Raw genomic sequence first — 19,135 nt, 5'->3', positions numbered from 1 at the left:
GGAGAGAAAAAAAAAAACGCAGCACTCTAGAAAGAAAAACGCACCATCTTGATGATAAAAAGGGAGGTGTTTGACGCGAAAAACGCAGACGATCCCGTAGTCAAGTGGTGGAAGACACCTCTAACTCCATAGCTTCTGCATACAGCTTCCCTCCATAGCTCTGATACCAGTTGTTGGAGGAGAATGACTCAAACACAAGAGCCTTAGCCAAGGAAGTGCAGAGGAGATAGAGAAGAGTGAGAGTGAGAGAGAGAGAGAGAGAACTCACACAATGCTCAAGAATATCTTGAATGTCTTATTGAGGCTCAAGGGAGACCTCGTATTTATAGTGATACAAGGGTATGGGCGGGCGCCCAACTTATGGGGCGCCCGGCGGACCAAATACAAAGAATGCCGTTACAAGGCCCAAATGGGGGCCAAATGTACAAGTAAATATATGGCCGCGAAGCTCTTGAAAAGAGCTACGCGATGATCAAGGTCCGGAGGCGAAACTGGGACTTTATACCCAACACCGTGGACCAGGGGCCCATGGACATGTAGTGTTGTTGGGGGTTTGTTGCAACAACGAAACCCTCTCCAGAATTCCCTAAATACAACGTAAACACATGGTTAATCCAAATTAATAACTATAGCATGCTCACCACCCAACCGCAGATCTGAGAATGTCGCATCACCCCCAAGTATAGGGGTCAAGGCTTCCGTCCATACAGACCCAACCAAGAGGCCCTAGTGTTCGAGACCACCATGACCAATCCCGAGGGATTGATGGTAGGCTTTTTGAATCACTATGGATTGGCAGGAGGGGGTTAGCACTCTCGTGGCCGAGGTAGTAGGTAGTGACCATCATAGCACAAGGCTACAACAATACAATGGCCCACTCCACCCTTAACCCTCACTTATGGGGTTATTCACTTATAACTCACTTATGAGTTATAACTCACTTATGAGTTCACAGCCTTGACCCTTGTATCGAGCGTGTTTTCCTAATCCCAGGTCCCCTAGCCCTTGGAGTAGGTCGGGTGACCTTGTGGTTAGCATCAAGTACGTAACAAACTTCGCCTCCTTAGACATTTACGTCCTTAGAAAAAGTCGAGGAATCTATATTTCAAACTAGCAATTATCTCCCAAGTTGAATGTCATGTGTACGTCCGTGCTATGGCTAATCATCTGCATGAATAGTCTTAATCCCTGACTAATCCAGCAGTTTAGGATAGCATATAACTGTCATCATTTTCAACATTGCCATCATCTTTAGCATCATCAGCAGCATATCATCGTCATCAGCATCATCAGCATCATTAGCATCATTAGCATCATAACTAGCATAAGGACCCTGTCGGCAGCTTACTGTGTACAGTTGGCAGCCAGCAGAAGGCTCAGGCAGCAGGTGGCTATGTATCAGTGTGCATGGCATCAGGTGTGGGCAAAACAGTCAGCAAAACACAGCATTTAAAGGAGAAAAGCATGAATATTTTTCCACAAAGCAGGCCGACATCAGTTGGTAGTGGCCGACCAGCTTCCCCAACATATATGTAAGCATCAAGTTCATATTCAGTCAATCAATCAAGTTTATTCATTCATCTAGAAGCCAAGTCAGTAGATATCATGTAAAAGGAGCCAAAAACCTAGTTTTGATCTGTATTTATTTGGTTGCTCTCCTCAAGATTAGCTCTGAGTTCAGCCAGTGCATGTCTTGCACATGACATCCCCTCTGCTAAACTTGAAGACGGGATTCCAATATGTTTCTTGGATGATTGTCATCATCCCATTCTATTCCTGGAGTCCCCTCTTATCATCCTTCCTACTCTGGCAAGCTTTTCATTGAACACCCGGCCCGGTCTCCAAATCCACTCTAACTCTGATGAAGATTTATGCATCTGTTCCATCTAGTCCCCATTCCATTCTTGCCCTGTCCCTGAACGTTGGCTTTGGTCTTCTTTCTTGAGAAATGAGTTTGGCACTCTCACTCCATCCCCTGGAGGATCAACCTCCCTTGGAACCGTTGCCTGAGAGCCTTTCTTGGTGTGCCCCAAGCAGCACCTAGCACTTGACTCACAAGACTGTCATCTTGTTGGGCTTTGTGAAACACCACCAACTAACCTCCTGGGAGTTCTCCTCTGTCGTGTGTTCCTTGCCTTGGGCCTCGTACTTTTGCACTTTCTTGTGCCTTGGACCTTTACACCTTCGTCTGGGACCGAATCAGTGTTTAGCCTCGCTGAGCGTGATGCTCTGATACCAATGTTACATGTGGAAGCTCTAGGAACCTTCTTTCAGCCCTAAACACCATCTCGGAACATGCTGATGCAAAAATGCAGGCAGAAGAGAGAGATAGCTGAGTACTCAGTATATTCATATATGTACAAAAAGGTACAACAGTCTTCCATAAAAAGGTACAACAGTCTACCATAAAAAGGTACTGACCGACTGCTGGTTGGCCAGGTCCCGGACAAAATTCCCTTCTTATGCTACAGCCGACAGGGATCTTCCTCATTCATAACTGGCCGACAGCAACCAAGGGAAACTCCATCAAATATTCCTTGCCAAATCAGTATCACATGCTCCAAAAACCTAGTTCTAGATCTGTCTTTATCTGGTTGCTCTCCTCAAGATTAGCTCCGAGTTTAGCCAATGCATGTCTTGCACATGACAAGTCTCCCCTACGAAACTGATCAAGCTCAACCATGTACAAGCATTTATGCAACCTTTTTGTACCATATAAAAATACAAGAAAACCTTGACACCAATCTCTCTCTTCTTGTCTCTCCTCTGTCTTAATCATGTTTAATCAGCATCTTGTTTTGTTAGAAGTCATCTCCTGTCTTTATCTAGACACCAGGGCCTTTGTTGTGGGTGTGCCCGCCCTTGTAGGTGTTGTTCTCATTTTTCCTCACTCCCCATATTTTTCCCCCATTTTTTTCATCTTTTTTGTGGCTTGGGTGGCACTTCTGTGGTTGCAGGAGATCTTGGTAGGTGGTCGACTGTACTTGCAGTACCCGACTTTAGTTTGGGTGCTGGCCGACTGTGGTACAGGTCGTGGACACCCTGATATCGCTGGCCGACTGTTCATAACTGGCCGACTGGGCGTCTATGTGCTGGTTGTGGAGATCTAGGCCTGTCGGCTGTCATTTAGCTGGCCGACTGCACTTTAGGGGCCATATAAAATGGCCCCTTGGCCCCTTGTCACATGTATCTTGTATCATTCCGGGATCTTGTGTATATAGAGCAGAGTTACACACCTATCTCTCTACTTCTCTTGTGCTGTCTATTTTCTGCACTCTACTTGCTCTTGTATTCTCAAATTTGGTTATCATCTCCGTTGTATATTCTGACATGGTATCAGAGCCCTAGGCTCTTGATAGTTCTTGGGATTTGTGTGAGCAAGAGGGGGACTATTGTGTTGCTGATTTACTGGACAACCATTTGTAGTTGTAAGTTCTTCTTTGTTCCCACCCACCCACCCTTTTTTTTTTTAAGATTACATCCTCGCAATGGTAGATTTGTTAGAGATGGTTGAGAGGCATGTGAAGATCCCTACACTCCCCACATTCGCGGTGGACCGTTAATTGGACGGGAACAACTACGGCATATGGAAGGTTATGATGGAATCTGTTCTGGAGTCTTAAGACCTTGCTGATTTCATCGTTGTTAGGGTTCCACGGCCGGAGGTAGAGGAAGGGGAGTTACTGTCGATTCGTAAGGACCGGGAGGTACAGGCACAGTTGTGGGATCGTGTCAACGCTAGGGTCGGCTCATTTATCGTCCTCAATTGCACACCGCAGGTAATCAATCATGTAAAGCATATGACGCTGGCCAGAGGTATATGGCAGCATTTGGCTTCTCTTTATAACAGGGTATCGCCCATGAAGAGGATTTCCTTGGAAGTACAGATGCGGGTTATGAGCCCTGCAAAGTCGTCGACGATGCGGGAGCATATTAACAAGCTGCAGGCTCTTCAGCAGCAAGTTCTTCAGGCTGGGAAGGAGATATCATCGGAGAACATGGCCATAACGTTGCTGTCGCATTTGCCCTCTCCGTACTCAGCATTTTACTCGTCTATGATTACCAGTGGGGCAGGCTCAGCACCATCACGTGGGAGAAGCTTGTGCCCATGGTCTTGGACCGGGAGGAACGATTCACGAACCCTCCTCAGGGTGGAGGTTCGGAGGCCTTAACTAGCCGACGGTCGAAAGGCCGTAACAAGGGCAAAGGGAAGGCTTCAACGGAGAAGTCCGACGTTGACTGCGAGAAACTTAAGGCAGAGAGGACCTGTAATGATTGTGGCGAGAAAGGCCACTATTGGAGGCAGTGTCCCAAGCGGAAGACTGAGAAGGGTGAAGACTCCTCAGCTTCAACCATGAAGACTCCGGCTTTTGTGCACTTGGAGGTGATGGATAGCGATGTTTCATTTTCTTTAGGCAGGGAGGAGGTTGGAGGACTCTCCGCAACGGATACTCGGGAGTGGATTCTACATCCACTATCCCAGTTCACAGTGAGGGCAGGTTGGAGATAGTTCCCGATGGTAGAGGGGGGAAGCATTTCTCCCAGGTGTTGTATGTTCCGTCACTTGGTTTTCATTTGTTGTCAGTGCATCAGGTTTGCAAGATTGGCGTATGGGTGGAGTTTGATGAGCATTTTGTTACTCTCCGGGAGAAGGCAACAGGCCGGGTGGTTTGGAAAGGCGGAGTGGAGAATGGAGTTTAGAAGCTTTCAGCACTCTCTCCCCCAGGTCCTCAGTTTTGTGATGAGTGGCAGTCTAGTAGTGGCCACTTAAGTGTGGATACGTTGCAGGTGCAGGCTTTCCTGGACTAGATGGTGGATAGCTTGCCAGTTGATGGCAGCAGTTGGCAAGAACTTTCCAGTATTGATGGTGGTGGTTCTTGTGTTCGTCAGTCAGAGGAAACCTTACAAGTGACCTATGCTCTGATGTCTCGTAGCATTTGGGACAAAGAAACTCCTGTAGATGAGGATGTTCTTTCCACGGAGACCTCTCGGAAAGCCAAGCAGGTGGCAGTTGATTACTTGCAGAAGGAGGTGGTTGTTGCACATTCTCCAGGCTTTGTGGTTCCGGATTTAGAGGGGGTGGTTAACAGGTTTCAGAAGGCCTTGTGTGGTCTTTAGCAGGTTTCCAGGACTTGGCTTCCCACTGCAATAGGTGTTGATCCTTGTGAGCAGTATGATGCCTCTTTGACTCGGAAGTAGAATTGTTCATTGATTTGGTTGATGGATACTAGATTGGACGGGAGCTTCCTGATGAGGCTGATGAGCTCGTGTTTGCAGATGACTCTTTGGGAGCTAGGATTGCGTATCTTGTGGTTTCTGCAACATGCGAAGGATCATGGACTCTTTTACACAAGAGGGGGATTGATGGATGGAGTCCGACTCCACGGTTGGAGTGACTCAGATTGGGAGGAGATCCAGACACGAGGAGATCTACTTCAGGCCCAGGAGCAGTCTTATGGAGCAGTAAGAGGCAGTCATCTTTTGCCTTGTCGTCGACAGAGACAGAGTACCGGGCTGCTTGTGATGCTGCTTGTGAGGTGGTGAGGTTGCATGGCAGGATTGGGCTTCCACTGGAGGAATCCACGGTCATCCAGAGGCACTTTGTTTGTGAAAAGATTGTTGCTGATGACATCTTGCTAGAGTTCTGTTTTCAACGGAGGACAGTATGGTGGACCTCTTCACGAAGTCGCTATCTCAGGATTTGCTCAGGCAGCACCCCAGCTCCCTGTGGTTGGTTTCACAGCCAGGAGCTGAGAGGGGGTGTTAGAAGTCATCTCCTGTCTTTATCTAGACACTAGGGCCTTTGTTGTGGGTGTGTCCGCCCTTGTAGGTGTTGTTCTCATTTTTCCTCACTCCCCGTATTTTTCCCCCATTTTTTCCATTTTTTATGTGGCTTGGGTGGCACTTATGTGGTGGTAGGAGATCTTGGTAGGTGGCCGACTGTACGTGCAATACCCGACTTTAGTTCTGGTACTGGCCGACTGCGGTACAGGTCGTGGACACCATGATATGGCTGGCCGACTGTTCATAACTGGCCGACTGGGTGTCTGTGTGCTGGTCGTGGAGATCTAGGCATGTCGGCTGTCATTTAGCTGGCCGACTGCACTTTGGGGGCCATATAAAATGGCCCCCCAGCCCCTTGTCACATGTATCTTGTATCATTCCGGGATCCTGTGTATATAGAGCAGAGTTTCACGCCTCTCTCTCTACTTCTCTTGAGCTGTCTATTTTCTGCACTCTACTTGCTCTTGTGTTCTCAGATTTGGTTATCATCTCCGCTGCATATTCTGATAGTTCTTAATCAGTCTTAGGGATGTGGATCAAGACAACAAGGCTTCCGTGCATGCAATATTCACTCATCGAGTATTGGCCGGACGTCGTGTAAGGCAGCATTTGGTCGTTGGTTCTCATCTCTTTTGACAAGACAGGTATCACCATCTCTAGAGGCCAACAAGAACCCCGAAACATTTTTGAAGATCATTTAGTGAGTTAAGGAGTGCCTTGCCAAAGCTCAATACCTGGCAAGCCATGAGATGATGTTTCTGAAAGATATATGTATCTATATATCTTTCAGAAATATCTATAAATATATAAATATATATCTATAAATAAATAAATAAATAAATATATCTCTAAGCATGCGTTCTTTTTGTGAGTGATAAAACCTTTCAAAAAAGACCTTCAAAACCTCGAAATGTTTCTTGTGACTATGTTACAAGTAGACCCTTGCCCTTGCAGCTGCAGGCAGCTCATGGGTGGGGACCATTATTTGTAACCAACCTTAGTAGTTTGATGTGGGGATGTGAAGGTTGACATCGTCTATTGGAATTTGGCTTAGGTTGGAGTGTGAGATTACGATTATTGTAAATTGATGAGTAAAGAGTTTAAATCTCCATAAATGCACTTCATTATTGTCATTCTAACATAGCTCTCTTTTTGGGGTGTTGGGTGGGTGGGTTGTGAATACAGATTTGCGGTGATGAGTATCCAAGATACTTGTCTTTGCTATTGTGGTTTCAGTGTGAAGTTTCAGTTCTAATTTTGGACCTTACCATGGTATGCTTCTTCCAGTGATAGTTTGCATCGATGCTTTCTACTTCCTCGTAGTATTCTTACTACATTATACAAATCCATTGACTAACAAATGCATGTTTGCTTTTTGCAGGTGTTGTGGATAGCTATGGCTCTGAATGCGCTGCTTGGCCTTCCAATGATGTTTTGTGTGGTTATAACGGCAGCTGATACTATGCTTTTTCTAATGGTTCTTCCTCAGCTGGTAGAAGTTTTCACACTGTTGCAGTGGCAGTGAAATATTTAAGTTTGCTTATGGGCAGTATAGCTTGTTATAGATCACCAATACAACTTTCGATTCACGATTTGAATACAACACATTCTTGCAGTTTTATTTTTGAAATGAGGGGCACCTAACTGTGGCACCTCACTGTGGGCTGGGAAGTGGATGCCATGCAGGCAGTGGACAAGCTCAAATGGGCAGCGGGCTGAAGGGTGGACAGGCCGGGCAAGGTGTGGGCTGCAGGCAGGCTTGCAGGCTGGGCAGCATATGTGGACAAGGCGGAAAATATTCAATGGTCAACCTTAGTATGTGTAAAAGATTATTATTACAAGCTAGTCGTGTATCCATCGACCTGCACCGACTAGCTAGCATCAGAGCACCAATTTACTAGCATAGAGCCTCTAAGAATACTTCCCTACTCTATTCTTTGTCTTCATCATGCTTATGCATGGGGTAGGTAGCAATCATCACGTGTAATCTTCCTTGTGGAGGGAGTACAAGGCAACGATATCCAACTCTTGTGGTGATGCTGTTAGAAGTCATCTCCTGTCTACTTTTATACACCAGGGCCTTTGTTGTGGGTGTGCCCGCCCTTATGAGGTGTTTTATCATTTTTCCTCACTCCCCGTATTTTTTCCCTATTTTTTCCCATTTTCCAGTGGTGTGGAGGGATGCCAGAGGTTGGCAGGAGCACTGAGTGGCTGGCCGACTGGCCCATCAGCAGACATGTGACTGGCCGACTGCCCAACAGCAGTCGTGGACCTCTGTACTGCTGGCCGACTGGATGTATGCAGTCGTGGGCCTCATTTGTTGCTGGCCGACTGTTGATGCAGTCGTGGAGTGCCTTTTTCAGCAGGCCGACTGCTCATATGGGGGCATATAAATAGGCCCCCTGCCCCCATACCATTTGTGTATCATACCTGGGATCTTCTTGTGTATATAGAGTAGAGTTACACGCCTACATCTCTCTCCCTTGTGCTGTATTTTTTCTGCATGCGTTTTTGCTCTCGTGTTCCCAGATCTGGTCATCATCTCCATTGCGTATTCTGACATGGTATCAGAGCCTAGGCTCTAGATAGTTCTTGGAATTTGTGTGAGCAAGAGGGGGACTGTTGTGTGGCTGATTGGTGGACTTTTGGATTGTTCGGGAAGAGGAGAAGCAAGACGACGGCGGGCTGATTTGCTGGACTGCCACTTGCAGGTATTAGTTCTTCTTTGTTCCCACCCACCCACCCGTTTCAGAGTACATCCCTGCAATGGCAGATCTGTTTGAGATGGCCGAGAGGCATGTGAAGATCCCAACACTCCCCATGTTCCCGGTGGACCGTTAGTTGGACGGGAGCAACTACGGCATATGGAAGGTTATGATGGAATCTGTTCTGGAGTCTTACGACCTCGCTGATTTCGTCGTTGTTGGGGTTCCACGGCCAGAAGTAGAGGAAGGGGAGTTACCGTCGATCCGAAAGGACCGGGAGGCTCAGACACAGATGTGGGATCGTGTCAACGCCAGGGTCCATTCGTTTATCTTTCTCAACTGCACACCGCAGGTAATCAATCATGTAAAGCATATGACGCTGGCTAGAGGTATATGGCAGCATTTGGCCTCTCTTTACAATAGGGTATCGCCCATGAAGAGGATTTCCTTGGAAGTACAGATGCGGGTTATGAACCCTGCAAAGTCGTCGCCGATGCGGGAGCATATTAACAAGCTGCAGGCTCTTCAGCAGGAAGTTCTTCAAGCTGGGAAGGAGATATCGTCAGAGCTCATGGCCATCACGTTGCTGTCACATTTGCCCTCTTCGTACTCAGCATTTTACTCGTCTTTGATTACCAGTGGCAGGCTCAGCACCATCACGTGGGAGGAGCTTGTGCCCATGGTCTTGGACCAGGAGGAATGATTCACGAACCCTCCTCAGGGTGGAGGTTCGGAGGCCTTAACTGGCCAATAGTCGAAAGGCCGTAACTCGGGCAAAGGGAAGGCTTCATTGGAGAAGTCTTCTGAGAAGAAGTCCGACGCTGACCGTGAGAAACTGAAGGTAGAGAGGACCTGTAATGATTGTGGCGAGAAAGGCCACTATTGGAGGCAGTGTCCCAAGCGGAAGACCGAGAAGGGTGAAGATTCCTCAGTAACAATCATGAAGACTCCGGCTTTTGTGCACCTGGAGGTGGTGGACACCGATGTTTCATTTTCTTTAGGCAGGGAGGAGATTGGAGGACTCTCCGCAAACAACGGATACTCGGGAGTGGATTCTAGATAGTGGTGCTTCCAGGCACATGACTCCTTCCTGTTCCGGTTTATAGGATCTCTCAGGTGTTCTGGTCACATTCTTACTGGGGATACATCCACTATCCTAGTTCACAGTGAGGCCAGGATGGAGATAGTTTCCGATGGTAGAGGGGGGAAGCATTTCTCCCAGGTGTTGTATGTTCCGTCACTTGGTTTTCATCTGTTGTCAGTGCATCAGGTTTGCAAGACTGGCGTACGGGTGGAGTTTGATGAGCATTTTGTTGCTCTCCGGGACAGAGCAACAGGCCAAGTGGTTTGGGAAGGCGGAGTGGAGAATGGAGTTTACAAGCTTTCAGCACTCTCTCCCCCAGGTCCTCAGGTTTGTGATGAGTGGCAGTCTGGTAATGGCCACTTAAGTGTGGATACGCTGCAGGTACAAGCTTTGCGGGATAGCTTACCAGTAGATGGCAGCAGTTGGCAGGAACTCTCCAGTACTGATGTTGGTAGTTCTTGTGTTTGTCAGTCAAAGGAAACTGAAGAGGTAACTTATGCTCTGATGTCTCATCGTATTCGGGACAAAGAATCTCCAGTAGTTGAGGATGTTCTTTCCACGGGGACCTTTCGGAAAGCCAGGCAGGTGGCAGGTGATTACTTGCAGAAGGAGGTGGTTTCTCTAGGCTTTGTGGTTCCGGATTCAAAGGGGGTGGTTGACAGGTTTCAGAAGGCCTTGCGTGGTCTTCATCAGGTTTCCAGGATTTGTTTTTGCACCGTAACAGGTGTTGATCCTTGTGAGCAGTGTGATGCCTCTTTGACTTGGAAGCAGAATGGTTCATTGATCTGGTTGACGGACACCAGATTGGACGGGAGCTTCCTGATGAGACAGTTGAGCTCATGGTTGCGGATGTCTCTTTGGGAGGCAGCGTTTCCTGTGGTTTTTGCGGCATGCGAAGGATCATGGACTCTTGTACACAGGAGGGGGATTGTTGGATGGAGTCCGACTCCACGGTGGGAGTGACTCAGTTTGGGGAGGAGATCCGGACACGAGGAGATCTACTTCAGGCCCAAGAGTAGTCTTACGGAGCAGTAAGAGGCAGTCATCTCTTGCCTTGTCGCGAACAGAGGCAGAGTACCGGGTTGCTTGTGAGGTGGTGAGGATACAGAGGTTGCATTGCACGTTTGGGCTTCCACTGGAGGCACCCATGGTCATCCAGAGGCACTTTGTTCGTTTTGTCGATGACATCTTGCTAGAGTTCTGTTCGACGGAGGACAGTACGGTGGACCTCTTCACAAAGTCGCTATCTCAGGATTTGCTTAGGCGGCACCCCAGCTCCCTGTGGGGTTGGTCACAGCCAGGAGCTGAGAGGGGGTGTTAGAAGTCATCTCCTGTCTACTTTTATACACCAAGGCCTTTGTTGTGGGTGTGCCTGCCCTTATGAGGTGTTTTATTATTTTTCCTCACTCGTATTTTTTTCCTATTTTTTCCCATTTTCCAGTGGTGTGGAGGGATGCCAGAGGTTGGCAGGAGCACTGAGTGGCTGGCCGACTGGCCCATCAGCAGACATGTGACTGGTTGACTGCCCAACAGCAGTCGTGGACCTCTGTACTGCTGGCCGACTGGATGTATGCAGTCGTGGGCCTCATTTATTACTGGCCGACTGTTGATGCAGTCGTGGAGTGCCTTTTTCAGCAGGCCGACTGCTCATATGGGGACATATAAATAGGTCCCCAGCCCCCATACCATTTGTGTATCATACCCGGGATCTTCTTGTGTATATAGAGTAGAGTTACAGGCCTACATCTCTCTCTCTTGTGCTGTATTTTTTCTGCATGCATTTTTGCTCTTGTGTTCCCAGATCTGGTCATCATCTCCGCTGCGTATTCTGACAGATGCCTCTCTGTGGTACCTAAGAATGTCCTAGATCTGTAGCTAGTTGGTTTAGGGTCTCGATTTCTGAGGACGGTGGTGTCTAGCTTTGTGGAGCGTGTTGGGGTTGGACTCACACACTCACACACACAAACGTGCACATTAGGGTTAGGTGTAGGATGGAGAAGCTCACACACAGAAATGAGAGAGAGAGAGCCAAAAGTGTGGTATCCACAAAATGCAAGTCAACCCTTGCATGTGTGCCACATCCATATAATATAGAAGTACAAAATATTATATGTAGAGTGTCCTTTCACACTTGATATCCAAGGGGAAAAACCACATGGGAAAAAGTGCCCTTGGTTAAGCCCTGTTCACACATAGCACTACCATAAGTGAGCATGTGCCTACAAATCCCCCCTGTAGTGGAAGTGTGAACCTGTACAAGGTAGTAGATCACTCTTTGTATGAGAGTAAGCCCAAAGCTTTGCGGAAAGCTTCAAACTTTTCTGGAGGTAAAGCCTTTGTGAATAGATCTGCAACATTATCCTGTGTAGGGCAGTAAGATAAACTGATCTCCCCTGCATGTAGCCTCTCTCTGACATAGTTATAATGAATCTCAATGTGCTTGGTACGTGCATGAAATACTGGATTTCGTGCCACGGCCATAGCACTCTGGCTATCAGTGAGAATGGTGGTGGGTGTCTGCTGACACTCACGAAGATCAGCCAATAGTCTCCTCAACCATACACAATTCGGAACGCAAAGCCTTCAGTGTTTTGCCAGTTTGATTCTCAACATGAGCAACAAACTTCTCAAACACTGAGAATGTATCACTCTTCAAACGAAGAGGATAAACCCACACCTTGCGTGTGGCATCATCAATAAAAGACACAAAGTATTTTGCCCCTCCCAAAGAAAGCTGAGGCATCTCACATACATCTGTATGCACAAGCTCTAACTGAGCATCTTTCTGTCCAAGAGCTTTCTTGTGGGGGCACTGGAGTTGCCTGCCATAAATACAATACTCACAAAACTAAAAACTTGAAAACTTTAGAGAAGGCAAGTAACCCAAACGAGACAATTGCTCCATTCCCTTGACACTCATGTGTCCCAACCGGCTATGCCACATAGAAATTTCCGGCAGCTCAGTTGCATTTACATTAGCATGGTGACAAACACCTGCATGCATGAAGTAAAGAGTGTCCACCTTAGAGCCTCTGGCAACAACCAGTGAGCCCTTACTAATTTTCCACTTTCCACGACCAAATGTGGTAACATAATCAGCATCATCAAGCTGTCCAGTAGAAAGCAGGTTCTTCTTGATCTCAGGCACATGACTGACATCATGGAGCATAAGCTGTGAGCCATCTGAAAACACAAGCCTCACATCACCTCTGCCAAGAATCTTGCATGCATGGTTATCACCCAAATAAACCACTCCTTCATTGCCAGCAGTATACCTGACAAACAAGTCTCTGCAACCTGTGACATGAAAGGAGGAACCTGAATCAATGATGCATGAGTGCATACCATGACCACCTGTAAGAAGTGAATGGGCATCAAGTGAAGACGTAAATAGGACCTCATCCTCACTGTCACCTGCATGTGACACATTGATTTCTTCAATCTTGACTCCACTTTTGCCCTTTGGCTTTACATCTTTGGCTTCATCTTTGTCTTTGTCTTCCAAATCCTTTTTGGAGCGGGACTTGCTCCTTCCCCTTTCTTGGCTTTTACCCCTTTGTTGGGATCTCCCACGTGCATTCATTGCATTGGACTTTCCAACAGAGTTGTTTTTCCTGTTCATCTCTTCTTGAAGAAGAGCACCCTCAACATCTGCATATGACAGCATAGCATGCGAATTGCTAGTGGCTGTCCTGAATGTGTCCCAACTCTCTGGCAAAGTGCATAAGAGAAAAGTGGCTTTGAACTCATCGTCCATTGCCAACTTTTGATTAATGACCTGGCTGACAATACCATTAAACTCATTTAGATGGGCTGCCATAGATACCCCTTCCTTCATTTGAAGACCTATGAGTTTCTTCAACCAATACACTTTGCTTGAGGCACTTTGCTGGGCATACAAGTCCTGCAATCTCTGCCACATTCCCCAAGCTGTCTTCTCTTCACGAAGTCTGAAAAGTAAAGAGTCTGACACAGACAACATGATAGTAGATCTTGCCAGCTCATCCATATCTTCCCACTCTTCAGCAGTAAGAGAAGCGGGCATTACACCCCTTTCTTTGATAGGCTTGTGCTGCTTTTTCTGGAGCAACACATTATAGCACTGGGTTTGCCAAATATCATCGTTATGTGAGCCTTCAAGCTTCTTAATGTGAAGCAATGAAGAGCTCTCACCTGTGGTTGCCATAGCAATATGCAACCTGTCAATGCCTGACTCCCTGCAAAATGTGCAAACACTGCACCAAAAGCACACAAAGTGCTCACAGTTGTTCTCCCAAGCTTTATCTCCCACTGCGGAAGCACAAATGCAACTTTTCTCCCACTGTATGTGATGAAATCACCAAAATCTGGTTGCTGCAGATTTAGAACAGCACCTTAAATGTGCTCTGTTGCCCTTCCAAAGTACTGTACAACAGTACCAATTGCTCATCGATGATGTACCAAACTTGTACCGGCAAGTACAACAGCTGTAAATGAACCTTTGGTTCACTCAAATCAATGTGCAGCCATGCCAAAACTTGCACAAAGCTGTGCCAAATCTGTGCCAGCAGGTACAGTAGCAATAAATGCTATCCTGGCTGTCCAAATGAGTGAAAATCAGACTTTTACAATCCCGAACATTGCATACAACAGTTCCGAACAGGAATTGAGCAAAAGTCCCTTGACTGCAAGCTGATTTTTGAGGATTCAAGGCATAAATGTCTTGCCTGCTGCTCTGCCAAGCTCAACAAGCATACAATCTTGAAAAGCCCCTTGATTTAAGATCAATTGCTGATCATATATGGTACATTGACGCACATGAAGGCATCCAGAGTGTTCACGATGCTTCCCCTAGGCCACATATACATCCAATACATGAAAGCCTCAGGCATCAACACATTATCCACAGCATCAAATGCGATTGCCTGCATGCAAATCAATCCAATCGGCACAAAAGCCCCTTGATTTGCACTGCAATTTGCTGCAAATTTTGCAAATCAATACAATCGGCACAAAAGCCCCTTGATTTGCACTGCAATTTTGCCCAAATGTGTGATTTCTCACATCATACAGCATGTATGAGTGCTTAATTGCACAATTACATCAAAAGCCCCAAATTTCGACATCCAATTTCCTGCAAATTGATCCTGATTGTGACCAATGTCACCCAATTTTGCCAATTTTGCTCAAAAATTGAGCAATTGGGCACTTGTACCTGCTCAATTGATGATTGTACCTGCTCAATTGCAAGTCCCAAAAAAAAAATTGAAGCAAGATACCTTATAATTTCTGATTTTTTTGTTGCAGAAAAAGGGGTTGATGAATTTGGTGCTGCTATTGATGCTGATGCTGATGCTCCTGCAGCTGTAGCTGATGTACGGATGGCTGGCTGCGTAGCTCTCCTCAGCAGGCAGCGCAGGAGACGTCTCCTCGCTGGCCTCCTCGCTACCTTTGCCTGGCTGTTGACTATGCGGCGAAGTGATACCAGGAGAAGGTGACGTGGAGTATATAAGCTATGTCACAGCGCTCACGTATTGCTGGCGGCGTTTAGCTTTCTCGGTGACGCAGACTACTTTTCTCCACGTACCACGCTCACGTATTGCTGGCGGCATTTAGCTCCTCACCTGCTGCGAGCGCTGCTGTTGACGGGCGCCGGGAGTTGTGCGCGCTGGCCTCCGACTTCGCCTACGTGTCCACATATTGTATTGACGCCCGGTTACGTGTCCGCAGCCTTCGCCTGTGTTCGCTCGCTGATGAGCGCCACTCACCTACAGCAGCAGCCGCTGGTGGCCACAAAGCGCAACAAGCGAACAAGCAAGGCGTTAGACGCCTGGCCACAGGCGTGTCACTACTCGTGCGCTTGCAGCTTTCAAGCGTTGGTCGGCTGGCTACTGAGCACTTTAGGCTTGTACATCAGCAGAGATGCACACAGAATACGAGCCGAGTGTGCTGCACTGGAAAATGGCAAGCTCTAGGGCAAAGGGGGGAGGATCAAGACAGCACTGGCTCTGATACCAGTTGAATGGGAGAGAGAAATTAGGGTTAGAGTTCATGTGTGGGAGACATACACAGAGAAGCAAGGGAGAGAGAGAGAGAGAGTTGTGGAGATAAGTCAACTCATCAAGATGTGAGTGTGTGACTCCCCTATCACACATGTATATTGCACTAGTACACATAGTGCACTTAGTACATTAAAAGTACTAAGTGTACTATGTACTATAACTTATGGGCTTGTACACACTATAAGGGTGGGCATAGTGCCTTTACCCCAACAGGCCCTTGTTACAAAATCTGTGAAGTGCACACGCACTAGATATCACAGTAAGGATGATGGTACAAATTCTGACAGAAATCACGTAATTGACGAAGCAACAGTGGAAGGCCCACTTTTGCTTGGAAGTTGAAAAGAACTGTTTTCTTTTGTTTGAAAAAGATTGATCAATGGTGTGATTTAAAGATCGCAACTAAAGAGTCCACTGGTTGACAAAGTGCATCAAAGTCTAGCTGGAGATGGGATCAACATCTGGCACCAACGATGGACCATTTGATGTTCAAGAAAATGTGAAGTTAGAAATTTTTGGTATTACCAATACGATGAAGAAACTTCTAAATTAAGTTTTGCAAGGATTATGGGAGTCATGTAAATATAGGTACCCAAGTGATTAATGGATGCACAAAGGCTAATGCACATTAAAGGGGCTTTCAATGGCATAGATGTCCCTGTAATCCCTCCACCGACTCTGATATCACTACCCCTCTAGAGTGGAGGGCTGGACCGCCAGTGTGGGTGGCGGGCTCTGATGTAGATGCATGATGACCAAAGAAATCTGTAATGACCCTGTGGGAAGTATCATGTCGGACATGTCTTTCGGTATGTTGTCTCATTAATGCATCCCTATGACGTATTCCAATAAGTACATGCACAGGCATCTATGATCATCAAACTGGATCACCTGTGCGAGTGGACAAAGACCCTCACTGACGAGGCAGTGGAATCTCCCCTGTATCTAAGAGTAGGCAAGGCAGCTAAGCATGTAGTGTGCCTCATCTTCCACCAGAGCTGCATATCCGATTCTCATGTGGGGTATGCTCAGCTTGCTCTTGACTTGGGATCACAATGAAACCATCCTCGGAGATTCTCAAGAAGTGGTCTCTGTAAAATTGGGTTTTCATGCCAAACTTGGAGGAAGGAGATACCATGTCTGATTTATGTAAAGCTGCACCATCTGGAGGCCATGTGCATCAAACCTGTCGACTAGCTCTGAGTACCATGCTGGCGAGGTCAATGATGGTGATGGTGCTTATGAGGTGGAGGGGAGTCCAGCCAACCTACCCGCTCCCACTCCCGCCCCTCTCCCTCTCCCTCCCCCTCTCCCTCTCCTGATGCAACTGCATAGAGGACTCTAGTGCCAGCCTCTGAAGGTGATCCCTACAAGAGTATACATGCTGGTGGATGTAGGTGATGATTTGAAAGAGGGCATCTGCGAGAGGGGTCACCCTGCCTCTATATGCTCTTCCAGGTAGTCTCCCCTAGCCCTGGTCCCCAAAAATCTGCACCATACATGGCTGCTGGGCATACCAAAGTGTTAAAAAGCCAACACTTCATGAGAGAGAGAGAGAGAAAGAGAGAGAGCTGTATTAACGTCTACTAGAGGCCGAACTCGACCTATGAGACAAATCAATGTACAACTGTCAATGTCTTCTGGATGACCAGAAAAAAAAGGACAAAATGAACATGAAATAAACTATGAAAGTACTGAGCTAGTGGGGGGGTGTGATGGATGGAGCACTCCTGCCAGAGGCTCAGTATGCAACCTATATGCGCAGGGTATACAAGAATGCAATGCAGATCTGTCTAGCTCCAACCAGTACCATAATGGGGGTGTAATATGTGATACATAGGCGACGGCGAGGCAAAAATACGTCGGAGCATGATCTTCGGGTGTGAGTGTAAGTGAGCTAGCCGCTCTTGGATATGGTGCTGATGTCGAGCCTGTATCTCTGTGATCTCCCTCTGATGTAGTCTGGGAGTCTGGTAGCTTGGTGCTCTTGGTCTCCGTCTGGCTCGGAGAGAGAGAGAGAGAGAGAGAGAGAGAGAGATATTAAGCATCTACTAAAGACCCAATGGCCTATGAGACCAAAGTGATACTGTAATGTCCATGGCATATCTCATCATGGAATGGAAAATAAAACAGAAAGAAAACATAAACCTATCTCACTGGGGTGCTACAAAACTGTCCATGGAAACTCATCATGGAATACTAAGAACATAGAAACATGAGAGCAACATCAGCTCCGAAGAGAGAGAGAAAAGAAAGAAAGAAAGTCATATTAACGTCCACGGAATGCCTTGAAGGCATATGGGACCAAAAACCGGTACCTCACAGTCATTACAATCCACTTCGGGGTGCACTTAGGCACAAGCAAAAGATTAATGAAAACCCTAGGATGATAAACAACTATCTGTGATACAAAATAAATAAATAATAAATAAATAAAAATGCCGATGGCACATTAGAATGCTAGTCAATTGGGTTTAGGCTTACGGAAGTCCTCGATTATTACCCTTCCGTCACGGTAGACTGCCCAATGAAAGACAGAAAGAAAGAAAGATATATTAAGCGTCTACTAAAGACCCAATGGGCCTATGAGACCAAAGTGATACAATAATGTCCATGGCATATCTCATCATGGAATGGAAAATAAAACAGAAAGAAAACATAAATATAGCTATCTCACTGGGGTGATACAAAACTGTCCATGGAAACTTGTCACAGGAGAGAGAAAGAAAGAAAGAAAGAAAGAAAGATATATTAACGTCTACGAGAGGCCAAAGTCGGCCTATGAGACAGGAGAGAGAGAGAGAGAGAGAGATCACAGGGGTTTTACATTCTATGTATGATTTTGTGGTAGCAGGAACTCATTGTTTCTTCTCATGGGAGTTTGCAGGGACCGTACAAAGCAGAGCTTTTTACTGCAAGCATCATGGGTGTGGTTCTTTTATGTTTTAGCGTGGAGGCCTTGCACAGCAATGTAGCCATCACACCTGCTGTTTTTCAGGGATTGCTCCCAAGGTTGAAGGGAGAAATGTTGTATATAGCTGCTGGCATTTTGGGTGCCAACATTATACCTTACAACTTCTATCTTCATTCTGCACTGGTCCAAGTATGTTTGATGCTTTATTTCTGCTGCTATACGGTACATACATGTTTGTCTTCCAATGTTTTCTAGTTATATGTGCCCATTCGATGGTTGCTTTTTTTGCAGGAAGAAAAGCATTCAGAGAGTCGTGAGTCCCACATGCTACTCCATCACAGCATTGTAGATATTGCTACAGGTTCCGGTGTGACATTCCTTATCAATTTGGCAGTGTTAAGCTCAGCAGCGGCTGCTTTCCATAATTCTGGTCATGTGGTTATCACTCTTCAAGATGCCCAAGCACTCATGGAACAGGTCACAAAGAAAATTTTGCATTTTTAAATTTTATAATATAAGTATAAATCTAAATATAAATATCAGTATAAGTATAAACATACGGATAAGTATAAGTGTAATTATAAGTTTAACTACAAGTATAAACACA

At 46.5% G+C, this 19,135-nt stretch overlaps 1 protein-coding gene across 4 annotated transcripts in view; it reads left to right on the top strand.

The window, feature by feature from the left end:
- EIN2 (NRAMP metal ion transporter family protein) overlaps positions 1-19,135 on the top strand; it is a 41,002-nt gene that overhangs the window by 6,979 nt on the left and 14,888 nt on the right. For 2 of the 4 annotated variants that reach the window (XM_086804082.1, XM_086804084.1), the window contains exons 2-5: positions 6,970-7,056; positions 7,166-7,276; positions 18,502-18,717; positions 18,820-19,005. In XM_086804082.1, coding sequence (XP_086660208.1) covers positions 6,970-7,056; positions 7,166-7,276; positions 18,502-18,717; positions 18,820-19,005 — 600 coding nt within the window. Of the gene's footprint in view, positions 1-6,969; positions 7,057-7,165; positions 7,277-18,468; positions 18,718-18,819; positions 19,006-19,135 lie in introns of all 4 variants that reach the window. The other 2 variants (XM_086804083.1, XM_086804081.1) reach the window with 1 other exon arrangement.

The sequence above is a fragment of the Cibotium barometz genome, chromosome 10 (assembly GCF_041138505.1).
Source record: "Cibotium barometz isolate CiBa-2024 chromosome 10, ASM4113850v1, whole genome shotgun sequence".
Taxonomy (NCBI): Eukaryota; Viridiplantae; Streptophyta; class Polypodiopsida; order Cyatheales; family Cibotiaceae; genus Cibotium; species Cibotium barometz.
This window is presented reverse-complemented; position numbering and strand designations above follow the sequence as displayed.